Source organism: Schistocerca serialis, chromosome 2 (assembly GCF_023864345.2).
Source record: "Schistocerca serialis cubense isolate TAMUIC-IGC-003099 chromosome 2, iqSchSeri2.2, whole genome shotgun sequence".
In the NCBI taxonomy this organism is placed as follows: Eukaryota; Metazoa; Arthropoda; class Insecta; order Orthoptera; family Acrididae; genus Schistocerca; species Schistocerca serialis.
In genome coordinates, this window is record NC_064639.1 from 380,504,123 (window position 1) to 380,525,539 (window position 21,417).

General features: G+C 41.4%; 1 protein-coding gene across 5 annotated transcripts in view; it reads left to right on the top strand.

Annotated features, from left to right (window-relative positions):
* LOC126457204 (aurora kinase A-A-like) overlaps window positions 1-21,417 on the top strand; it is a 161,430-nt gene that overhangs the window by 40,874 nt on the left and 99,139 nt on the right. For all 5 annotated transcript variants that reach the window (XR_007585447.1, XR_007585449.1, XR_007585448.1 and 2 more), the window contains exons 5-6: window positions 276-434; window positions 7,714-7,945. Coding sequence is in view for 2 of the 5 variants with exons in the window: in XM_050093303.1 (XP_049949260.1) it covers window positions 276-434; window positions 7,714-7,945 (391 nt within the window). In the remaining 3 variants the exon portion in view is untranslated. The remainder of the gene's footprint in view (window positions 1-275; window positions 435-7,713; window positions 7,946-21,417) is intronic.

Below are 21,417 nucleotides of genomic sequence, written 5' to 3' on the forward strand. Positions count from 1 at the left end.
AATCCTTCCTGGTCATGTTGACAAAGTTGTATGAGTTTATTTGTAAAATTATAGACAGTGGAAATTAAAGTGTCGTGTGGTGCCTCTCCTGCTCAAAGTCGGCCCATTTGACGTCCTACCTCCCTTAAGTGCTGATTTCCACCTTGTTCAGTTCTTTTTTTTATTGAGTTGATTTTGAGTGTCTGTCTCTATTACATTATGATTACATTTCATTTTGATTTGTGGTGTCATTTATTGGCCCTGTGATATGCCTTAAGTTTTTCCTCAATTTTCAGAGCAGCAACATACATGTATCAGGTTGCAAATGCTTTGCAATATTGCCATGAAAATAAAGTGATTCATCGTGACATAAAGCCTGAAAATTTGCTTCTTACTTCTGATGATAAAATAAAAATGGCTGATTTTGGTTGGTCTGTACACGCACCAAGCAATCGGTGAGTAGTATCTCCCTTTATGAAGTCTTTAAGGGGCCCAGGAATAAGTGTATTTCCTATGATTGGTCATGCTAATGTTTGTACCCATTGCTCAGAAACTATTTGTTTAAATGAAATGAGATTTGAAATGTACATAAGTTGTCATACACTGAAGAGCCAAAGAAACTGGTACACCTGCCTAACGTCGTGTACACCCCTGTGAGCATGCAGAAGTGCTGCAGCACGACGTGGCATGGATTCGACTAATGTCTGAAATAGTACTGTGGAGGTAATTGACACCGTGAATCCTGCAGGGCTGTTCATAAATCAGTAAGAGTGTGAGGGGGGGGGGGGGGGGGGAAATCTCTTCTGAACAGCATATTGCAAGACAGTGTTCATGTCTGGGGAGTTTGGTGGCCAATGGAAGTGTTCAGACTCAGAAATGTTTTGATGGAGCCACTCTGTAGCAATTCTAGACATATGGGGTGTCACATTGTCCTGCTGGAATTGCCCAAGTTGATTGGAATACACAGTGGACATCAATGGCTGCAGGTGTTCAGACAGGATGCTTACGTACGTGTCACCTGTCAGTTGTGTCTAGACATATCAGGAGTCCCATATCACTTTAACTGCACACGCCCCTCACCGTTGCAGAGCCTCCACCATCTTGAACAGTCCCCTGCTGACGTGCAGGGTCCATGCCTTCATGAAGTTGTCTCCATACCTGTACATGTCCATCTGCTCGATACAATATGAAACGAAACTAGTCCGACCAAGCAACATGTTTCCAGTCATCAACAGTTCAATGTCGGTGTTGACTGGCACAGACGAGGTGCAAAGCTTTGTGTCTAGCAGTCATCAAGGGTACACGAGTGGGCCTTCTGCTCTGAAAGCCTAAATCAATGCTGTTTCATTGAATGATTCACATGCTGACACTTCTTGATGGCCCAACATTGAAATTTGCAGCAATTTGTGGAAGGGTTGCACTTCTGTCACGTTGAACGATTCTCTTCAGTTGTTGTTGGTCCCGTTCTTGCAGGATCTTTTTCTGGCTGCAGTGATGTTGGAGGTCTGCGGCTTTTCGCGGATGATGCTGTAGTATACAGAGAAGTTGCAGCATTACAAAATTGTAGCAAAATGCAGGAAGATCTGCAGCGGATAGGCACTTGGTGCAGGGAGTGGCAACTGACCCTTAACATAGACAAATGTAATGTATTGCAAATACATAGAAAGAAGGATCCTTTATTGTATGATTACATGATAGCAGAACAAACACTGGTAGCAGTTACTTCTGTAAAATATCTGGGAGTATGCGTGCGGAACGATTTGAAGTGGAATGATCATATAAAATTAATTGTTGGTAAGGCGGGTACCAGGTTGAGATTCATTGGGAGAATCCTTAGAAATGTAGCCCATCAACAAAGGAGGTGGCTTACAAAACACTCGTTCGACCTATACTTGAGTATTGCTCATCAGTGTGGGATCCGTACCAGATCGGGTTGACGGAAGAGAGAGAGAGAAGATCCAAAGAAGAGCGGCACGTTTCGTCACAGGGTTATTTGGTAAGCGTGATAGCGTTACGGAGATGTTTAGCAAACTCAAGTGGCAGACTCTGCAAGAGAGGCGCTCTGCATCGCGGTGTAGCTTGCTGTCCAGGTTTCGAGAGGGTGCGTTTCTGGATGAGGTATCGAATATATTGCTTCCCCCCACTTATACCTCCCGAGGAGATTACGAATGTAAAATTAGAGAGATTAGAGCGCGCACGGAGGCTTTCAGACAGTCGTTCTTCCCGCGAACCATACGTGACTGGAACAGAAAAGGAAGGTAATGACAGTGGCACGTAAAGTGCCCTCCGCCACACACCATTGGGTGGCTTGCGGAGTATAAATGTAGATGTAGATGTACCAGATTCCTGATATTTACAGTACACTTGTGAACTGGTCCGATGGGAAAATCCCCACTTCATCATTACCTCAGAGATGATGTGTCCCATCACTTGTGCGCCAACTATAACACCACATTCAAACTCACTTCAATCTTGATAACCTGCCATTGTAGCAGCAGTAACCAATCTAACAACTGCGCCAGACACTTGTTGTCTTTTATAGGAGTTGCCGACCGCAGCGCTGTATTCTGCCTGTTAATGTCTATGTATTAGAATACTCTTGCCTATACCACTTTCTTTGGCACTTCTTTGAAGTAGGACAGTAGCATTGTTATCACAGTAGAAATTCACAGAAAAGTAGTTGACCTAAAAAACTGACATTTATTAAAAAAAATTAAATATTTGTCACGCCATTTATTTGATTGCTGTAATTCTTGCATACTTTAATGAAAGTGATACCATGAATTTCTCTACCAACTGTCTTTGACATAGATGTATTAGCTTCAGAGTTTCAGGAAAATGGATTTAAAGTATTTGAAATGATCTGTTCAAACAACATTCAGAGTTAAAACTTGCCAGACCCCTAGTTGCCTTCTTTGTGGGTTTTTGTGTCCCCCGGCTTATTTTTAGAGGCCCTCTTTTGAATTCTGTCTTCTTGTTGTTTGTAGGGTTTTTCTCAACCTACTGCACTCTCAGCTGGTCAGCTGACAGAAGCGCATTCTTGAAGTGCAGCCCAGGTTGTAAGCCCATTCTAATGGAAACTTTCAGCGTGCTGACAGAACCATCATTGAAACACAACACTTGAACCTATGACACCAGTTGTTAAGGGTTTGAGGCTCACAAATACTGTTTTATGCAAGTGTTCCCACACTGTTATTGAAACCTTCATTAGAATTTGAAATTCACCCTTGCATGCGCTTATTGAGCAAGTTCCACTAGCTAAGTTTTTGTAGACAAGTTTTATAACACCTGCTACTGACATTGGTGGGTGTTTGGTTATGTCTACAGACGTCACCAGTTATACTATAGCCTACGTCATGTAGGATGGCACTATCATGCATAGAGACGGAGCAGCAGAGAAGTGTGGAGGGAATATAATCTGCATACGCATGACAACAGAGAGCGGGCAAACAAAGTCCATGTTGCCGAACGTTATTGCTGCAGATAGTAATAAAGTTCATTTGCTTACGGTACACCTTATTACACATTCAAATCTGTGAGGGGATAATAAATTTTAAAACAGATTTTGATCAGCTGTCATGAGAGAAATGTTGCTTCGCATGTGTTGCATCCACAGCTTAAATGTGCATGATGTCTGAAGATGAGAGCACCTGACACACTTGTGTGAATATGCCAAGAAATATTTGTTCCAAAATGACATTGTCGGATGACAAGATCATTGAAACTGCTTGCAATAATTGTCATTTAATTTATTACGGTTTGGACTGGATTATAAGTAAAACTGTGATACACAATAAAATTATGCAGTGAACACATAGTGTGTTGTGGGGCTATAACTCTGTTGTAGAAATAATTCAAAAGCCAAGATTGCTTAAACACTGTTTACTAGATGACCGGTTTCAACACACTAAAGGTGTCGCCATCGGATCTGTGCAGATATAACATGACAGGTTTGAGGGTGGGCTTACATGAGTTACACTATATACTTTACTGTTAGTGCAGTGCCACATACCTGAGTGAAGCTTATCACTTATAAATCATTTGGATATATTGACACATGACACAGGCCAGCTGATATAAAATCCTTGTCACAGAACTAAAATTAAAACTTAACTGCTCTCATGGCCATTCTATTCCATCAGATATATAAGACTGAAGTCAGAAGATAAAACTATTTGACACATGACTGCAGCTCGACTAACAGTAGTCAGCATCACACTGATCAGTGAAAATTAGTTTCAAGCACAAATGGAATCATTATATTTGCTTGACAACTGCTTCTGCCCCATAGAATTTTTAAAAATGTGTATTATTTAAGACATGTATATGGGTGTATTTGACTGTAGTTAAGTGTAATCACTGTGCACAAAAAAGAGATTACAGGTTGAAAAGACTAATGTAAAAGACGACTGTAAAAGTGATCAGTATGCTGTCAACGGACATGGCTTTAAACTAACTCATTTGACATTACAGTAAGAGAGCGCATTTATAATGTACTGAACAAGCAAAAAATTCACAATCTTCTGGATTACTCAAGGGAATGCTGACTAATTATATTGAAAGCCACAGACATCTCGAAAGGTAACTGTCCCTGTCATTGTAAGGCATTTTCCAATTTGTGGCTTGAAAACATAGAAATTTTTGACGAATTTATGCAGTTGCATTCTTGCGAATTGTTAGAGCGTACAACACATTGAGAAAATGTTGTCTTCTCCTTGGACAGTGCGTTGAACACTGTAGTGTGCACAGTTCATTGGATACAAATTGCAATCAATGCCAATGGTCTTGACATGTTGGTAATGTTGGTTTCCCACCTGATCACTGAAGTTAAGCAATGTTGCCCTGGTTAGTACTTGGGATGGGCGACCGTTTGGGAAACACCGGGTGCTGTTGGTTTTCAAGATATGGAAGTCGCTGAAGTGACATCCAATTGAAAGGTTTGTACCAGGCCACTGTACCATACAAAATTTATTTAATTCCAATGTATAAAGGCTTGGAAGTTCTCATACACTATGTATGCAATTTAAATTTTGATAAACACACTTTTTAAGCCTTATGTCTTTAAAAATAAGAAATATTATTACTTTACTTTGTTCCAAAGTCTACATCATAATACCATCACTGCTATCCGAGTCTGTGTCTGAACCGTCTGCTTGTAAATTTATGATGATAGGTTCCAGTCTTATATCCATCTCCACCTCCCTACCAAAGTCTTCTTCCTGAAGTCTTTCAGCATGCTGAAAGCCTGTTCCCATGTTGAAGTGGTGGTGATGTCTGTTACTTCATGCACAAGTAATTCAGTGTCTGTTATCTTGAACATTTTGTTTTTTCTCTCATATAATCTTAGAACTTTGCCCAAATTAATTCCATGGGATTGTACTGACAGTGATATGTTGGTAAACACGAAACTATGTGACCACATTCATGTGGAAGAAAGTGAAGTTTTTGCATTCTGTCATGTGATAGTCAAATTTATCAGCTGCAGAAGCTCAGCATGTCTTGTTTATACTGTGCGAAATATTTTTATTGTTAAGCCAGGGCAAAATATCTTCTTTGCTGGTTTTTGAGTTTGGTGTTTTCTCTGTAACAGCTCAATGATAACTGGCATGGCAATTATAATGACAACTTTGAAGCAAGGTATGGCAAGAATTGTTCAGTGAAACACTTCATGAAACTGGCAGTGTTCATTTTCAAATGGTAGTCAGTGCTGTTTTTCTTACAGCTAAACACAAGTTTGCACTCAGAAATAAAACCAGAAGAAGAGCCAGAATGCAGAATAATTATCTGGGAACCTATTCCTATGGAAACTTAAAAAGCGCCAGTACCATCACTCATTTTTCAGCAGGTCTTCCTCGAATGATTCTGAATCACCCATGTTTCATCAAGGTAATGTACTGTTGAACTACCTCCTTTCCTTACATTGTGCATCTTTATGAAAGATGTGATTCGTGCTGCACCTAGGTCACTTCTTTCAACCGAAAACTCTCTTCTTAACATATTTGAAACCAATGTCTTTTAAAATTCTTTACATTGATGAAGTGCTACCTTTGAAGCCAGTCTTCTCAGCATAACTGTACAAGTTTTTGTGATATTGGTTATTTACCATTCAGGCGTAGTGCTTTAAAACATGGTTGTCAAAACCATCCATTTGTGTTGCAGATTTCTAGAGATTCCGATGCTTCCTAGACGATGCAAAACCAACTTTTCCTAACATTTCTACAACTCTGACACTTTTGTTTACAATTGTCCTTACAATTATTTTGCCGACACCACATGCTTCTTCAGTCAGTTCTTGTGTCTTCAAATGTCAGCAGTAGGAGTCTTGCTTTAAAATTCACATTTGAAAAAGTTATAAATGCAATAAATAATCCCCCTCACCTGCTTGTGATGCACTATGTTTATTGCTGTCATCAGACACATTTTTTAGTCACACCAAAACATTTGCAGACATACATTCACAGCCATATTGCTACAAGAAAAAAAAGAGCCCACAGTTGTATGAATAATTCGATTGTAGTGAAGCATGGCAACAGTGCAGCTTGCAGGAGAGATTTTCACCATCTAGCTGTAACTCACAGCTAGCAACTTGGAAAGAGAATGAACCTTATTGGCTGCTAGCAGCTAATGGGGAGGGATAGGGAGAACACCTGACAATTCGGCTGCCTTCCTATATGATGCAGAGTTAAGCTCTCAGATACTTACACCACGACTTGGAGTACTTTCGGCAGAGAGAATGACAGGGGTCCTCATCTGCAGCAATCTTATAAAAGAACAGTGCCCACACAGCTTTTCTCGTTTTTTTCTAAATTATTAGTATTTTTCTGTATTATTCTGGCTGTACTTATGATCTATACACATAAAATATAACAATAAGCACAATGAGATTACTTCTTGAAATGAATTCTCCTTCAGATCACTAATACAAGTAAAATGGAAGTCTGAATAAGCATTTGAGTGTTACTACACACATTTAGCACATGGGTGATCAACTTGAAAAGAAGTGGTTAAGATGGAGAGAGGCTGCTGCAGGCAGGATAAACTTGGCTGCATTAACCGACAGACAGAAAGGGGGTCTGTTGTTTTCAAAATGCTGTCTCTTTCCTGTCAGTTAGGTACACCCAATGTACCAAAGCTGTACATATTCTCGTCCAGGAAGGATTGGGGTATATGTTCACACAATTAAAAAAAAAAAGTTACTTTGATGGATTTTCACTTCCTGGTTTCCATAAACTGTCCTTTTTCATTATTGCTCTGCAAACTTTATCTGTCTAGAATACATGAACTGGGTACATTTGTAGCTCATGGTTTCTGATTGCCCAGAGTTCAAAAATTTTTGATAAACATTTAAATTTGTAATTTTAGAGCACTTATGGACAATACGAAGGATTGCTTTGAATGTAATGAGATTCATGTAGCATAGGTTACAGTTTGAAGACTCAATGATCCTCAGCCTTCATATATAACTTGCACACATGTTATACTGAGAAGTTATCTTTTAATAAATGTACATAAACAACTTTGGTGTATTATTGGTCGTGCGTATCAGTGTACTTGTTTCATTGATATCAGAATATCACAAATTTTGATTGGGAGGATAGGTTACTAGCCTCAGTTGCTGTTAAAAGTGTGCTTTGTCATACTTGTTACTAATTTGTGTAATCTTTGTATTTCCTTTAGGTGCTGTAGGACAAGGATTGAGAATAACTTTCTGATGTCAATACTTTTTTGTTCCAGGCGGAAGACAATGTGCGGCACCTTGGACTATCTTCCTCCAGAGATGGTAGAAGGGAAGCCTTATGATCATAATGTAGATAACTGGTGCATAGGTGTCCTCTGTTATGAATTTCTTGTTGGGAAACCGCCTTTTGAAACAGATTCTTCGAAAAAAACTTATAGTCTGATACGAGAAGTCAAATATAAAATACCAGACTATGTATCTGATTTGGCGAAGGATCTGATAAGTAAGGTATGTAATATACATTGAGGCCAATTTTATATTATTGTACTCATCTGTTGATAGGAGATGAGTAAGTAGCATTCTACAAAATCATAGGTAATACAGTTTTTACCAGGCTGTAAAGAACTTTTTCCCCAGATTTGTCCTTTGAAAAATGCAGGGTCAACTTTTACCATATGTAACAGCTTAATATTAGGGCTGTCAGCTGAGATTTGTTAGTTGAAATCTTGCAGAGATTTTATTTGATTATTTTTATAATGGTGGTATGGGAAACAGTGGCACCAATCTGGCCAAGCACTAAGATGAATGTGGAGTGGGAGTTGGCAGCAGATTTAGTTAGACTGGCAACCATGGCAATGTGTCCTGCTTGCTTTGATTTTTTTATGAGCTATTTAAGTTAACTCCACCTGAACAGGCCATGAAGGCCCGATACTACAGATTTGCCGCTGTGTCATTCTCAGCTCAAAGGCATCACTGGATGTGGATATGGAGTTGCATGTGGTCAGCACACAGCTCTCAAAGCTGTATGTCAGATGACAAGACCGGAGCCACTACTGTTCAGTGAAGTAGCTCCTCAGTTTGCTTTTATGAGCAACTACCGTGCTTAAACTGCAGTTTGTCTGAATTTTAGTAGTCAGAACTGAAATGACTTTGCAAATGGACAAATTAACAATAGTATACATTTCTGCAGTAAATAAATGTTTCAGAGATTACTTGAAACGTGGCACAGCAAGTTAAGCACAAGCTTTAACAATGGCACTAAATCTACTACTACTCTGCTGCACTGATAATCCTAAAGCTTGGCAATTTAATGACGCTTATTATTAGCATGAAGTGGTCAGATGTCTGCTGAATCACTCTAGAGGACAACCTACCAACTGAGTTGATAGAGCACTTGCCCGCCAAAGGCAAAGGTCCCGAGTTCAAGTCTCGGTCCGGCACACAGTTTTAATCTATCAGGAAGTTTCAATAAGTGCTATGAGTTTAGCAGAGGTATAAGGTAACATTTTTAGGCTTGTCTTACGATACTTCACACCAATAACAGAGTTTACAACTTCGTTTAATATTAAAAAAGAGGGAGGGGTGTCTTATGATGTAGTAAATATGGCATTTGCACTCGTGGGGACAGAAAGGCAATTGGTCAGACTAAAGTGCATGGTATATAGTCTCACTTGTACTTTACAGTTTGGCTGCCAGCCACAGATGGCAAGCACCCAATTCTTGCCTTTTCAAACTAGTAATAAAGAAATAAAATGTTGGACATTTATGGAATAGCAGTGTCCAGCATTTCGTGATAACCAGTCAGATACGGTGCGGTGGACAATGGTATCAACACAGAGAGAAAAACTTCTTGTGAAACTGCATAATCTCAAAAATAGCATTTCCTTACTTTGAATGAACAAAGATTTTTTGCAGTGGATAGTGTACAGTATTTAATCATAGCTAACACTTGGTTTAAGAATCATAAAAGAAGGTTATGTAACTGGAAGAGACATGGAGATACTGAAAGGTTTCAGATTAATTATACAGGGTGTTACAAAAAGGTAGAGCCAAACTTTCAGGAAACATTCCTCACACACAAATAAAGAAAAGATGTTATGCGGACATGTGTCCGGAAACGCTTAATTTCCATGTTAGAGCTCATTTTAGTTTCGCCAGTATGTACTGTACTTCCTCCATTCACCGCCACTTGGCCCAATTGAAGGAAGGTAATGTTGACTTCGGTGCTTGTGTTGGCATGCGACTCATTGCTCTACAGTACTAGCATCAAGTACATCAAAACTGTGTGCCCGACCGAGACTCGAACTCGAGCACACAGTTTTAATCTGCCAGGAAGTTTCATATCAGCGCACACTCCGCTGCAGAGTGAAAATCTCATTCTGGATCAAGCACGTCAGTAAGTAGCATCAACAGGTTAGTGTTCATCACAAACGTGGTTTTGCAGTCAGTGCAATGTTTACAAATGCGGAGTTGGCAGATGCCCCTTTGATGAATGGATTAGCACGGGGCGATAGCCGTGGCGCGGTTCGTTTGGATCGAGACAGATTTCCAGAATGAAGGTGTCCCGACAGGAAGACGTTCGAAGCAATTGATCAGCGTCTTAGGGACCACGGAACATTCCAGCCTATGATTCACAACTGGGGAAGACCTAGAACGACGAGTACACCTGCAATGGACGAGGCAATTCTTCGTACAGTTGACAATAACCCCAATGTCAGCATCAGAGCAGTTGCTGCTGTACAAGGTAACGTTGACCACATCACTGTATGGAGAGTGCTACGGGAGAACCAGTTGTTTCCGTACCATGTACAGTGTGTGCAGGCACTATCAGCAGCTGATTGGCCTCCACGGGAACACTTCTGCGAATGGTTCATCCAACAATGTGTCAATCTTCATTTCAGTGCAAATGTTCTCTTTACGGATGAGGCTTCATTCCAACGTGATCAAATTGTAAATTTTCACAATCAACATGTGTGGGCTGACGAGAATCCACACGCAATTGTGCAATCATGTCATCAACACAGATTATCTGTGAACGTTTGGGCAGGCGTTGTTGGTGATGTCTTGATTGGGCCCCATGTTCTTCCACCTACGCTCAATGGAGCACGTTATCATGATTTCATACGGGATACTCTACCTGTGCTGCTAGAACATGTGCCTTTACAAGTACGACACATGTGGTTCATGCACGAAGGAGCTCCTGCACATTTCAGTCGAAGTGTTCGTACGCTTCTCAACAACAGATTCGGTGACCGATGGAAGGCGGACCAATTCCATGGCCTCCACACTCTCCTGACCTCAGCCCTCTTGACTTTCAATTGTGGGGGCATTTGAAAGCTTTTGTCTACGCAACCCCGGTACCAAATGTAGACTCTTCGTGCTCTTATTGTGGACGTCTGTGATACAATACGCCGTTCCCCAGGGCTGCATCAGCGCATCAGGGATTCCATGCGACGGTGGGGGGATGCATGTATCCTTGCTAATGGTGGACATTTTGAACATTTCCTGTAACAAAGTGTTTGAAGTCACACTGGTACGTTCTGTTGCGGTGTGTTTCCATTCCATGATTAACGTGATTTGAAGAGAAGTAATAAAATGAGCTCAACATGGAAAGTAAGCGTTTCCGGACACATGTCCACATAACATATTTTCTTTCTTTGTGTGCTTGGCCGTGCCTTTTTGTAACACCCTGTATAATGGTTAGACAGAGATTTAGGAACCAGATTTTAAATTGTCAAAATTTCCAGCGGCAGATGTGAACCCTGACTATAATTTACTGGCTATGAACTGTAGATTAAAACTGAAGAAATTGGAAAAAGGTAGGAAATTAAGGAGAGGGGACCTGGATAAATTGAAAGAACCAGAGATTGTTGAGAGTTTCAGAGGAGCATTAGACAATGGTTGACAACAACAAGGGAAAGGAATACACTAGAAGATGAATGGGTAGCTATGAGAGATGAAGTAGTGAAGGAAGCAGATGATCAAATAGGTAAAAAGACAAGACCAGTTGAAATTCTGGAATAAAAGAATAGATATTGAATTTGATTGATGAAACGAGGACATTGAAAAAGGCAGCAAGTGAAACAGGTGGAAGGGAATACAAGCGTTTAAAAAATGAGATCAACAGGAAGTGCAAAATTGCTAAGCAGTAATGGCTGAGGACAAATGTAAAGATTTAGAAGCGTATTTCACTAGGGGAAAGACAGATATTCCCCACAGGAAAATTAGAGGCCTTTAGGGAAAAGAGCAGCAGCTGTATCAATATCAAGAGTTCAGATGGTTAAGCAGTGAAGGGAAAGCCGAAAGATGGGAGGGTATATAAAGTGTACAAGGGAGATGAAATTAAAAGCAGTATTATAGAAAGGGAAGTGGATGTAGATTTAGACGAAGGTGAGATGGGGGGATATGATACTGCAAGAAGAATTTGACAAAGCTCTGAAAGATCTCTGTCCAACCAAGGCCCTGGGGGTTAATGGTATTCTGTCAGAACTACTGATGGCCTTGGGAGAGCCAGCCATGACAATGCTCTTCCATCTGGCATGCAAGATGTGTGAGAGAGGCAAAATACCATCAGACTTAAAAGTAGTAATAACAATTCCAAAGAAAGAAGGTGTCTTGCAAAACACTAACATGAATTATTTATGGAAGAATGAAAAACTGGTAGAAGCAGACCTTGGGGAAGACCAATTTGGAACCCGGAGAAATGTAGGGACACGAGAGGCAATTCTGACCCAATGACTTATCTTTGAAGTTAGGTTAAGGAAAGGGAAACCTACATTTATAGCATTTGTAGATTTAGAGAGAGCTTTTGACAATGTTGACAAGAATATTCTCTTTGAAATTCTGAAGGTAGCAGGGGCAAAATACAGAGAGTGAAACACTATTTACAACTTGTAGAGAAACCAGATGCAGGTGCCAGTTATAACATAGAGGGTCATGAAGGGAAGCAGTGGTTGAAAAGGGAGTGAGACAGGGTTGTAGCCTACCCTCAATGTTATTCAAAATGTACATTGAACAAGCAGTGAAGGAAACCGAGGAAAAATTTGGAATAGGAGTTGAAGTACAGGGAGAAGAAATAAAAGCTTTGAGGTTTGCCATTGACATTATAATTTTGTCAGAGACAACAAAGGACTTGGGAGAGCAGTTGAACAGAATGGACAGTGTTTTGAAAGGAGGACGTAAGTTGAACACAAACAAAAGCAAAACACGGATAATAGAAGGTAGTAGAATTAAATCGGGTGATGCTAAAGAAATTGTATTGGGAAATGAGACACTTACAGTAGTAGATGAGTTTCGCTGTTTGGAAGGCAAAATAACTGATAATGGCCAAAGTAGAGGGGATGTAAAATGTAGACTGGCAATGGCAAGGAAAGCGTTTCTGAAAAAGAGAAATTTGTTAACATTGACATAGATTTACGTGTTTGGAACTCCTTTTCTGGAGATATTTCTGTAGTGATAAATGGAAGTGAAATGTGGACGATAAACAGTTTAGATAAAAAGAGAATAGAAACTTTCGAAATGTGGTGCTACAGAAGAATGCCGAAGATTAAATGGGTAGATCACAGAACTAATGAGGAAGTACTGAACAGAATTGTGGAGACAAGAAATTTTTTGGCACAACTTGACTAAAAGAAGGGATCGGTTTATAGCACACATTCTGAGACATTAAGGGATCACCAGTTTAGTATTGGAGGGAAGTGTGGGGGGTAAAAATTGTAGAGGGAGACCAAGAAATGAACACAGTAAGCAGATTCAGAAAGATATAGGTTGCAGTAGTCATTTGGAGATGAAGAGGCTTGCGCAGGATGAAGTAGCATGGAGAGTGGCATGAAACCAGTCTTCGGACTGTAGACCACAACAGCAACAGCATACAGTCAGTCTTCAGATGGGTAACAGTTTCAGCTGTGTAACAGTGTTGTGGCCAGTTGATTTGTGACATATAAGATGCGTTCACCCCCAGGGGGTCCACAACTCTTTTGTGGATATGTGTGTGGTGAGCACGGGGCCCTGAGCTAGTGCAGTTCTCCTTCCTTTCCAGGCTGTCCTATCCCCCTTCCCCATCCCTCCTCATCCCCAATCCGGCAGAGGAAGCTGCCCCTCCTGACCAGCTCAGGAAGGTGGCAGGTGCAGCTGTTGAGTTGATGGACCATGACTCACCACCTATCGATCGCAGCAGCAGTGCTCCCTCGAAGCTAGGCCCTCAGCGGCCATCGAGGTGACCCTTTCTTGTTCCTTCCTTTTCCCTTCGTTTTCATAATGGCACTTCTTCAATGGAATATTCGCAGCATTCGGTCCAACCGAGAGGAACTAAAATTGCTCCTTCGAATGCACTGCCCGCTTGTCGTAGGTCTCCAAGAAACATAGTTACGCCCATGCGATCGTATTGACCTGGCACACTATACCTCTGTGCGTTTTGACCTACCCCCTGTGGCAGGTATTCTGGCTCATGGAGGGGTCATGTTGCTGGTTCGGGATGATGTCTACTACGATCCAATCACATTGCACACAGATCTGTAGGCACTTGCTGTCCAAATTACTCTCCCCACTTTCACATTTTCCATTTGTACTGTTTACACTCCATCATCGTCTGCCTTTACTAGGGCAGACATGATACAACTGATTACTCAGCTTCCTATGCCATTTTTGTTGATTGGAGACTTTAATGCCCACCATCCCCCTTGGGGCTCTCCAGCCTCCTGCTCGAGAGGCTCCCTCTTGGCAGACGTTTTCAACCACCTCAATCTAGTCTGCTTAAATACCGGTGCACCTAACTTCCTTCCAGACACAACACATACCTATTCCCACTTGGACCTCTCAGTATCCCCTATCCAACTTGGATGCCGGTTCGAGTGGTGTGCTCTGTCTGACACAAACTCGAGCGACCATTTCCCCTGCGTAATCCATCTCCTGCATCACACCCCTTCTCCACGTTCCACTAGTTGGAACATCTCCAAAGCCGACTGGGGGCTTTTCACCTCCCTGGTGACCTTCCATGATTAAAACTACTCCAGCTGCGATAGTCAGGTCGCATACCTCACGAATGTTACTCTCACTGCTGCTGAATATTCCATTCCTCTTCTCCACGTCGAGCCCAGTCCCCTGGTGAACTACAGCATGCAGCGACGCTATTTGTGCTCGGCGACGTGCTTTACGCACCTTCCAACGCCACCCTACGATGGCGAACTGTATCAGTTACAAACGATTCCGTGCACAATGTTGTCGTGTTATCAAAGAAAGCAAAAAGGCTTGCTGGGTGGCTTTCACCAGCTCATTCAACAGTTTTACTCCTTCTTCAGTTGTCTGGGGTGGCCTACGCTGGCTATGTGGCACCAAGGTCGACTCACCGATTTCTGGCCTGCTTGTAGCGAATGACGTCCTTGTGGATCCTGAGGATGTCTCAGATGCCTTTGGCTGCTTTTTCACATAGGCCTCGAGCTCTGTCCATTACACACTGCCTTCCTCCCCCAAAAAACGAGCAGAGGAGGCACGACCACCTTCTTTCCAGTCTTTGAATCATGAAAGTTACAATGCCACCTTCACCGTGCGGGAACTCGAAAGTGCACTCGCCCGGTCCCGATGGTATCCATGTTCAGTTGCTGAAGAACCTTTCTCCTGCAGGTAAAGGCTTTCTTCTTCGCGCCTATAATCGCATCTGGACTGAAGGTCATGTTCCCACACACTGGCTTGAAGCAGTTGTTGTTTCCATACCCAAACCAGGAAAGGACAAACACCTTCCTTCCAGTTATCGCCCCATCTCCCTTACCAGCTGTGTCTGCAAGGTAATGGAGCGCTTGGTAAATTCTCGATTGGTTTGGCTCCTTGAATCTCGACGCCTCCTTACCAATGTCCAATGTGGCTTTTGTAGGTGCCAATCTGCTGTTGACTACCTAGTTACCTTGTCGACCTTCATTATGAACAACTTTTTGCATAAGCGCCAGACAGTGGCTGTGTTCTTCGACTTGGAGAAGGCTTAAGACACCTGTTGGAGGGCGGGCATTCTCCGCACCATGCACACTTGGGACCTTCGTGGTCGCCTCCCTCTTTTTATTAATGCACTTTTACTCGATCGAATGTTCAGGGTACGTGTGAGTTCTGTTTTGTCAGATGCCTTTTGCCAGGAGAATGAGGTGCCCCAGGACTCCGTTTTGAGTGTGGCCCTTTTTGCCATAGCTATCAATCCAATAATGGATTGCCTTCCAGCTGACGTTTCAGACTCCCTTTTCGTGGACGACTTTACGATCTACTGCAGTGCTCAGAGAACATGCCTCCTGGAGCGCTGTCTTCAGTGTTGTCTAGACCGTCTATATTCCTGGAGTGTCGCTAATGGTTTCCGTTTTTCTGGTGACAAAACGGTCTGTATGAACTTCTGGCATTGCAAACAGTTTTTTCCACCATCCTTACATCTCGGTTCCGTTGCTCTCCCATTCGTGGAGACAGAAAAATTTTTAGGTCTTACATTTGACAGGAAACTTTGCTGGTCTCCACAAGTCTTACTTGACTGCTCGTTGTACCCGTTCCCTAAACGTCCTCCTGTGTTCTCAGTGGTACGTCATGGGGAGTGGATTGAATGGTCCTGCTTTGCTTATCTTGGTCTATTGTCCGATCCAAGCTGGATTATGGGAGCTTTGTCTACTCTTCTGCCTGGCCGTCCTTCGTACGCAGTCTAAACTCTATCCACCATCGGGTGTTACGTCTGGCGACTGAAGCATTCTACACCAGCCCTGTTGAGAGTCTGTATGCCGAAGCTGCCTAATTCTCGTTAAACTACTGACACGATATGTTGCTTTGTCGGTACGCCTGCCGATTGATGTCAATGCCTGACCACCCGTCATATTTCTCCTTCTTTGACTCCCCCCTCGACCGCCAATATGGGCTGTATGTCTCTGCCCTGTTACCTCCTGGAGTTTGCTTTCGTTGCCTGCTTCAGCAACTTGATTTTACCCTCCCTACGACTTCTCGAGTGGGTGATAGCCCGACGCCACCTTGGCTTCAGGCTCAGGTTCGTGTTCATCTTGAACTCAGCTCGCTCCCAAAGGATAGGACCGTGGATTCGATATACCGCTTGAGGTTTGTCGAACTTCATTTGAGGCTCGCTAATAACGTCCTTATTTACACAGATGGCTCCAAGACTACTGCTGGCGTCAGATGTGCCTTTGTTGTTGGGGATGATGCCTTTCAATACCGGCTCCTTGACCAATGTTCAAGCTTTACGGCTGAGCTTTTTGCTGTCTATCAGGCTGTTCAGTATTTCCACCATCATCGTCATTCTCCCTATGCCATTTGCTCTGATTCTTTGAGCGCCATTCAGAGTCTCTGTGACCTATATTTGGACCACCCTCTTGTGCAACAAATTCAACGGTCCCTTCACTCGCTAGCTGATACCAGCGCTCGTGTCCTTTTTTTGTGGATTCCTGGCCACGTTGACGTGCCTGGGAACAAAGCTGCTGATGCTGCAGTCAAGGCTGCTGTTCTCCTGCCTCAGACGGCTTCCTTTTGTGTCCCATCAACTGATGTTGGTGGGGTTCTTTGTCGGCACGTTTCATCATTGTGGCATGAGTCTTGGTCCTCTCTCCATGAAAATAAGCTTAGGGCCATCAAACTGATCCCGATGGCTTGGACGACCTCCTCGCGCCCTTCCTGACTGCAGTGGTGCATCATTGCCAAGGACAATGGGCAGCAGTGAGCAGATGTTCTGTGAGAAGTGACTGGTTCTTCAAGGAGGAAGAAACAGGGACAAAGTTGTCTGAGTGGGCAAAAAAACAGTGATCATGGAGTGATTTGTACCATACGTGATGCTGTCACAAATGTGGAACAAAAAGGCTTTCAGGCTCTGAACCTACATGCAGTGACATCAAGACATAAATGGTTATTTTGTATAAAATGGCACCACATCTTACATCTGTGCACTTTATCACCATTTCTTCCACCTCTAGAGTTATGTGTCGATGCCAGTGGCAGTATTGCTGAAGCAATACAGATATTAAACAGTGTTTGTTCCAATTGCTCGGCTGCTTCTTGTCAAGGCGTTAGTGAGATTGCTGAGTTTGTTTCTTGGAGCTGTTCCACGAAGTTTATTTGAGTAGAACTAGATTCCAGTACATTCTAACTGAAGCCAAAGAAGCTTATTTTAAAAAGCAACTGCTGAATGGCATGGATAATGTGTATTATTCACTCTGTTTTGATGAAACAACGAACAGTGCTGCTGCAAAGGAGTTAGAAACTGTGGTTTTCTATTGATCAGCTGCTCAAAATAGAATTGTGAGCCATCATTTTTATTGGTATAGTAGTGTCTAAGGATATTATTATTGAAGAAAAAAAGAAATTTACTGATGTAGGCTTCTTGATATTCATCTCCTACATAATCGTTTCTTAAAAGGATATGATGCTTATGATCAGTGTGTACATAATTTTTTCAGTGGTTGGGTGTCAAAAATGGAAGATTTCTCAGACATACATTGTTCATTAGGAATGCCTATGCTTCATTTCATAAGGCATAGCCATCCAGATGGTTAACCTTGGAATGAAGTGATAATGCGTTAGCAGTGGAATACTTCTTACATTTTAGTCTGACAATAACTTCAAACAGTGGGTACAGACTGTTCAGTTTCTGAAGAAACGCACAATGAAAGTTGAACTGACATTTGCTCCAACACACAGATTTTTATGCAGTTAACCGGAACACTCCATAGAGGAAGAGTGGCTATGACAATACCAAAGATGTCGTAGGAACAAGGTAAAACATGTAATGAACTCTTGACTGTAGTCGGTTAAGATGGCCTGTTTTTGGACACTGTCTTGGTCAGGGTTATTTTTGTGATGTTTTGAATAATGTAAAAACTTCGTAATGTGTTGTTATTGTAAATAAGTATACAATGTATATGATGTTAATTAGAAGCCTTGCATTCATTTCGAGAATTGGATGTTGGACTTGCACTCTTAATTTCCAGCAGTGAATGCAGCACTTTGAGAAAATAAGTTCAGTCAGAAGGGACTAGCAACTGTGCTGAAATAGTAAGGTGAGAAAGCTTGAATAATAGGATGTCTTGGCCCCTGATCAGATTTTTCTTTGGCACTTGATAACATGGGGTGTATAAGCGGACAAGGAAAAAAAAAATCCTGGATTTCTCGGTTAAAAATGCACTTTCTCAGGGGTGAAAACACACTTTTTCCGTGTTAAATGACAGTATAGTTTCCCTCAGAACTGCAAAACTTATCAATCCTTTGAATGATTATGGTTTTATACATGGGCGTAGAATTTCCCAGCACTTTAGAAAACGGAGCTCAGAGAAAAAGACACGTTTTCGACATACGTTTGATGTGCAGCAACATGTACACTGCGTGTTTTTGTATTACGAAAGTATACATTGGAATTGGACCAAACACCTCATGTTGCTTTCCGAATCATTGAAATCGAGATTGCGAAGCACTTTTGTAAGCCAGTCATAACTCATGTCACGTGATCTCGCCAGCCGATAACAGCGGATATTCAGAGCATAGGACATGTGATGTAGTTGGCCAACAGCAACATCACTGTTAAGAAGCACGAACACACAAAAAGGGAAAGATAATAGTTTAAATTAATATACATAGTGTTCCTACAAGAAAAGAAAAGCTTTCACATATAATATTGGTCTCTAATGTTAATATGCTGCAAGAGAAGCTAAGCTTTTGCATATAATGTTGATCTTTTTTGCGCGTGTTACACTTTAATATATAACACACAAATGTGCCAGTAAAATTTTTAAAAATGACATAAATGTCTGACTTTCAGGGTTTGAAATTCTTCTAAATGGCTCATCATCAAAGAGTTGATTTTTAAATGAGAGTCAAACGCTTTGTGATTTAAGAAAATCGTGGTACATTCTTGGACATAGTTCAACTTATGTAAAAGGATATTTACTTTGAAAGTAACGCTTTTCAAACCACCATTCGCAATATTTTCCCGCGACTTGTTAGAAATAGGTTAGTTTTAGCAGTTCCCAGAGAGCGCAGGTAACAGGCGACACCGTGCTTGCGCAGCTACCATGACATAGGAAGCCCGTATGTTCGTACATGTGAAACATTGAAAGATTGTACATTATGTCATAAAAGATACAAGACATCAGAGGATATTCCAAGAGCATCGGAATTTCGTGAACCATACTAAAATATGCACATTTAAAGTGCATACTGAAATAGCACATTCATACTTTCAGATCCCAATGAAGTAGGCCTCGACCTGATATATAATGTAATACCTAACTTTATACATGTAAATGTAAACAGTATGTCACCTGAAACTTCCTGGCAGATTAAAACTGTGTGCCGGACCGAGACTTGAACTCGGGACCTTTGCCTTTCTTTCAGGAGTGCTAGTTCTGCAAGGTTCGCAGGAGAGCTTCTGTAAAGTTTGGAAGGTAGGAGACAAGGTACTGGCAGAAGTAAAGCTGTGAGGATGGGGCGTGAGTCGTGCTTGGGTAGCTCAGTTGGTAGAGCGCTTGCCTGCGAAAGGCAAAGGTCCCTAGTTCGAGTCTCGGTCCGGCACACAGTTTTAATCTGCCAGGAAGTTTCATATCAGCGCACACTCCGCTGCAGAGTGAAAATCTCATTCTAGTATGTCACCTGTAGCTAGTCATGCCAAACACAAAGCTGAAATTGAGTGGCTGAAGCAAGAAATTAGAAAACTACATAAAAAAACAACAACACCACCACTTAATGTTGAACTATTCAAAATTCACCTGGAACTAGGAAATCACATTAAAGTCTCTGAAATATTTAATGATATTATGAATACAGTCAAACAAAACACAGAAAAACAAATAAAATCAAAATGGGATAAACAACAACAAAAACTAAACACTCTTTTAAAACAGAACAAAGCTTTTGCACATAAAAATAGAAAGCAAGCAAACCACACATTCCACAAATGTCTGGTAAACCTTTCTGATATACAACTAACAAACCAAGAAATAAGTCTTCTAGAAAAAGGCCCAAAATACAATGTGAGCGCACACATCACGCACAAGACAATGGAGAATCTTATTGTGGAAAGTGAGTACATCATAAAACAACAAGAAAGAAACAATAGCCCAAACTTCAATGCAGATCTGACAAGAGAATTAGTCGCAGAAGAAATAAAATGCATTATAAAGGAAAACAAAAACAACATATTGACAGGAACAAAAACTGAAGAAGAAAAAACCTCCAGAAAAATAAAGGACAAACATAAAAACAATGAGGCACTCATTACGAGATCAGACAAGGGCAGCACCATGATAATAATAAAACAGGATGAATACAAAGAAAAAAACCTTAAAATTTCTGGAAGACAACAACATAACAAAGCTAACCAGTGACCCAACACAAAGATACCAGAAAAACACACAGAAAGCAAAATTGTTGAATCAAAAGAACCCCCAAGCACTCACACTGAACAGCCTAAGCAGCTCCACAACTATGGCATCCCGATATACCAGATAATATATTGGTACCGTTATTAGATGACATCATATGCCTTATAGATGAAACACCAAGTCGCTTCCGACAACTGCACAGTGATTTGGACAAAGTACACCCAAAAATAAAATTCACAATAGAAATAGAACACAACAAAAGATTACACTTCCTTGACCTCACAATATACAGACACAACAACCAACACCAATTCTCTTTATTCAGGAAAGTGACCACCACCAGCACAGCCATTCACACACACTCTAATCATCAGATTACACACAGACTAGCAGGCTTCCAATATATGCTACACAGACTGAACAAAAACCCCACTCACTGAAAACAATTGCAAGAATGAATTGCAGACAATCAGACAAATAGCAGCAGAGAATGGATATGACACACACTCGATAGATAAACTGAACCACAAAATTGAAAAGGACACACAACACAAAAATAAAAGCCGCCTTTTCAACTTACAAACACACACAACCCACTCATGAGCACACATGAACAGAAAACACCCACAATGACAAATAGATGGTTCA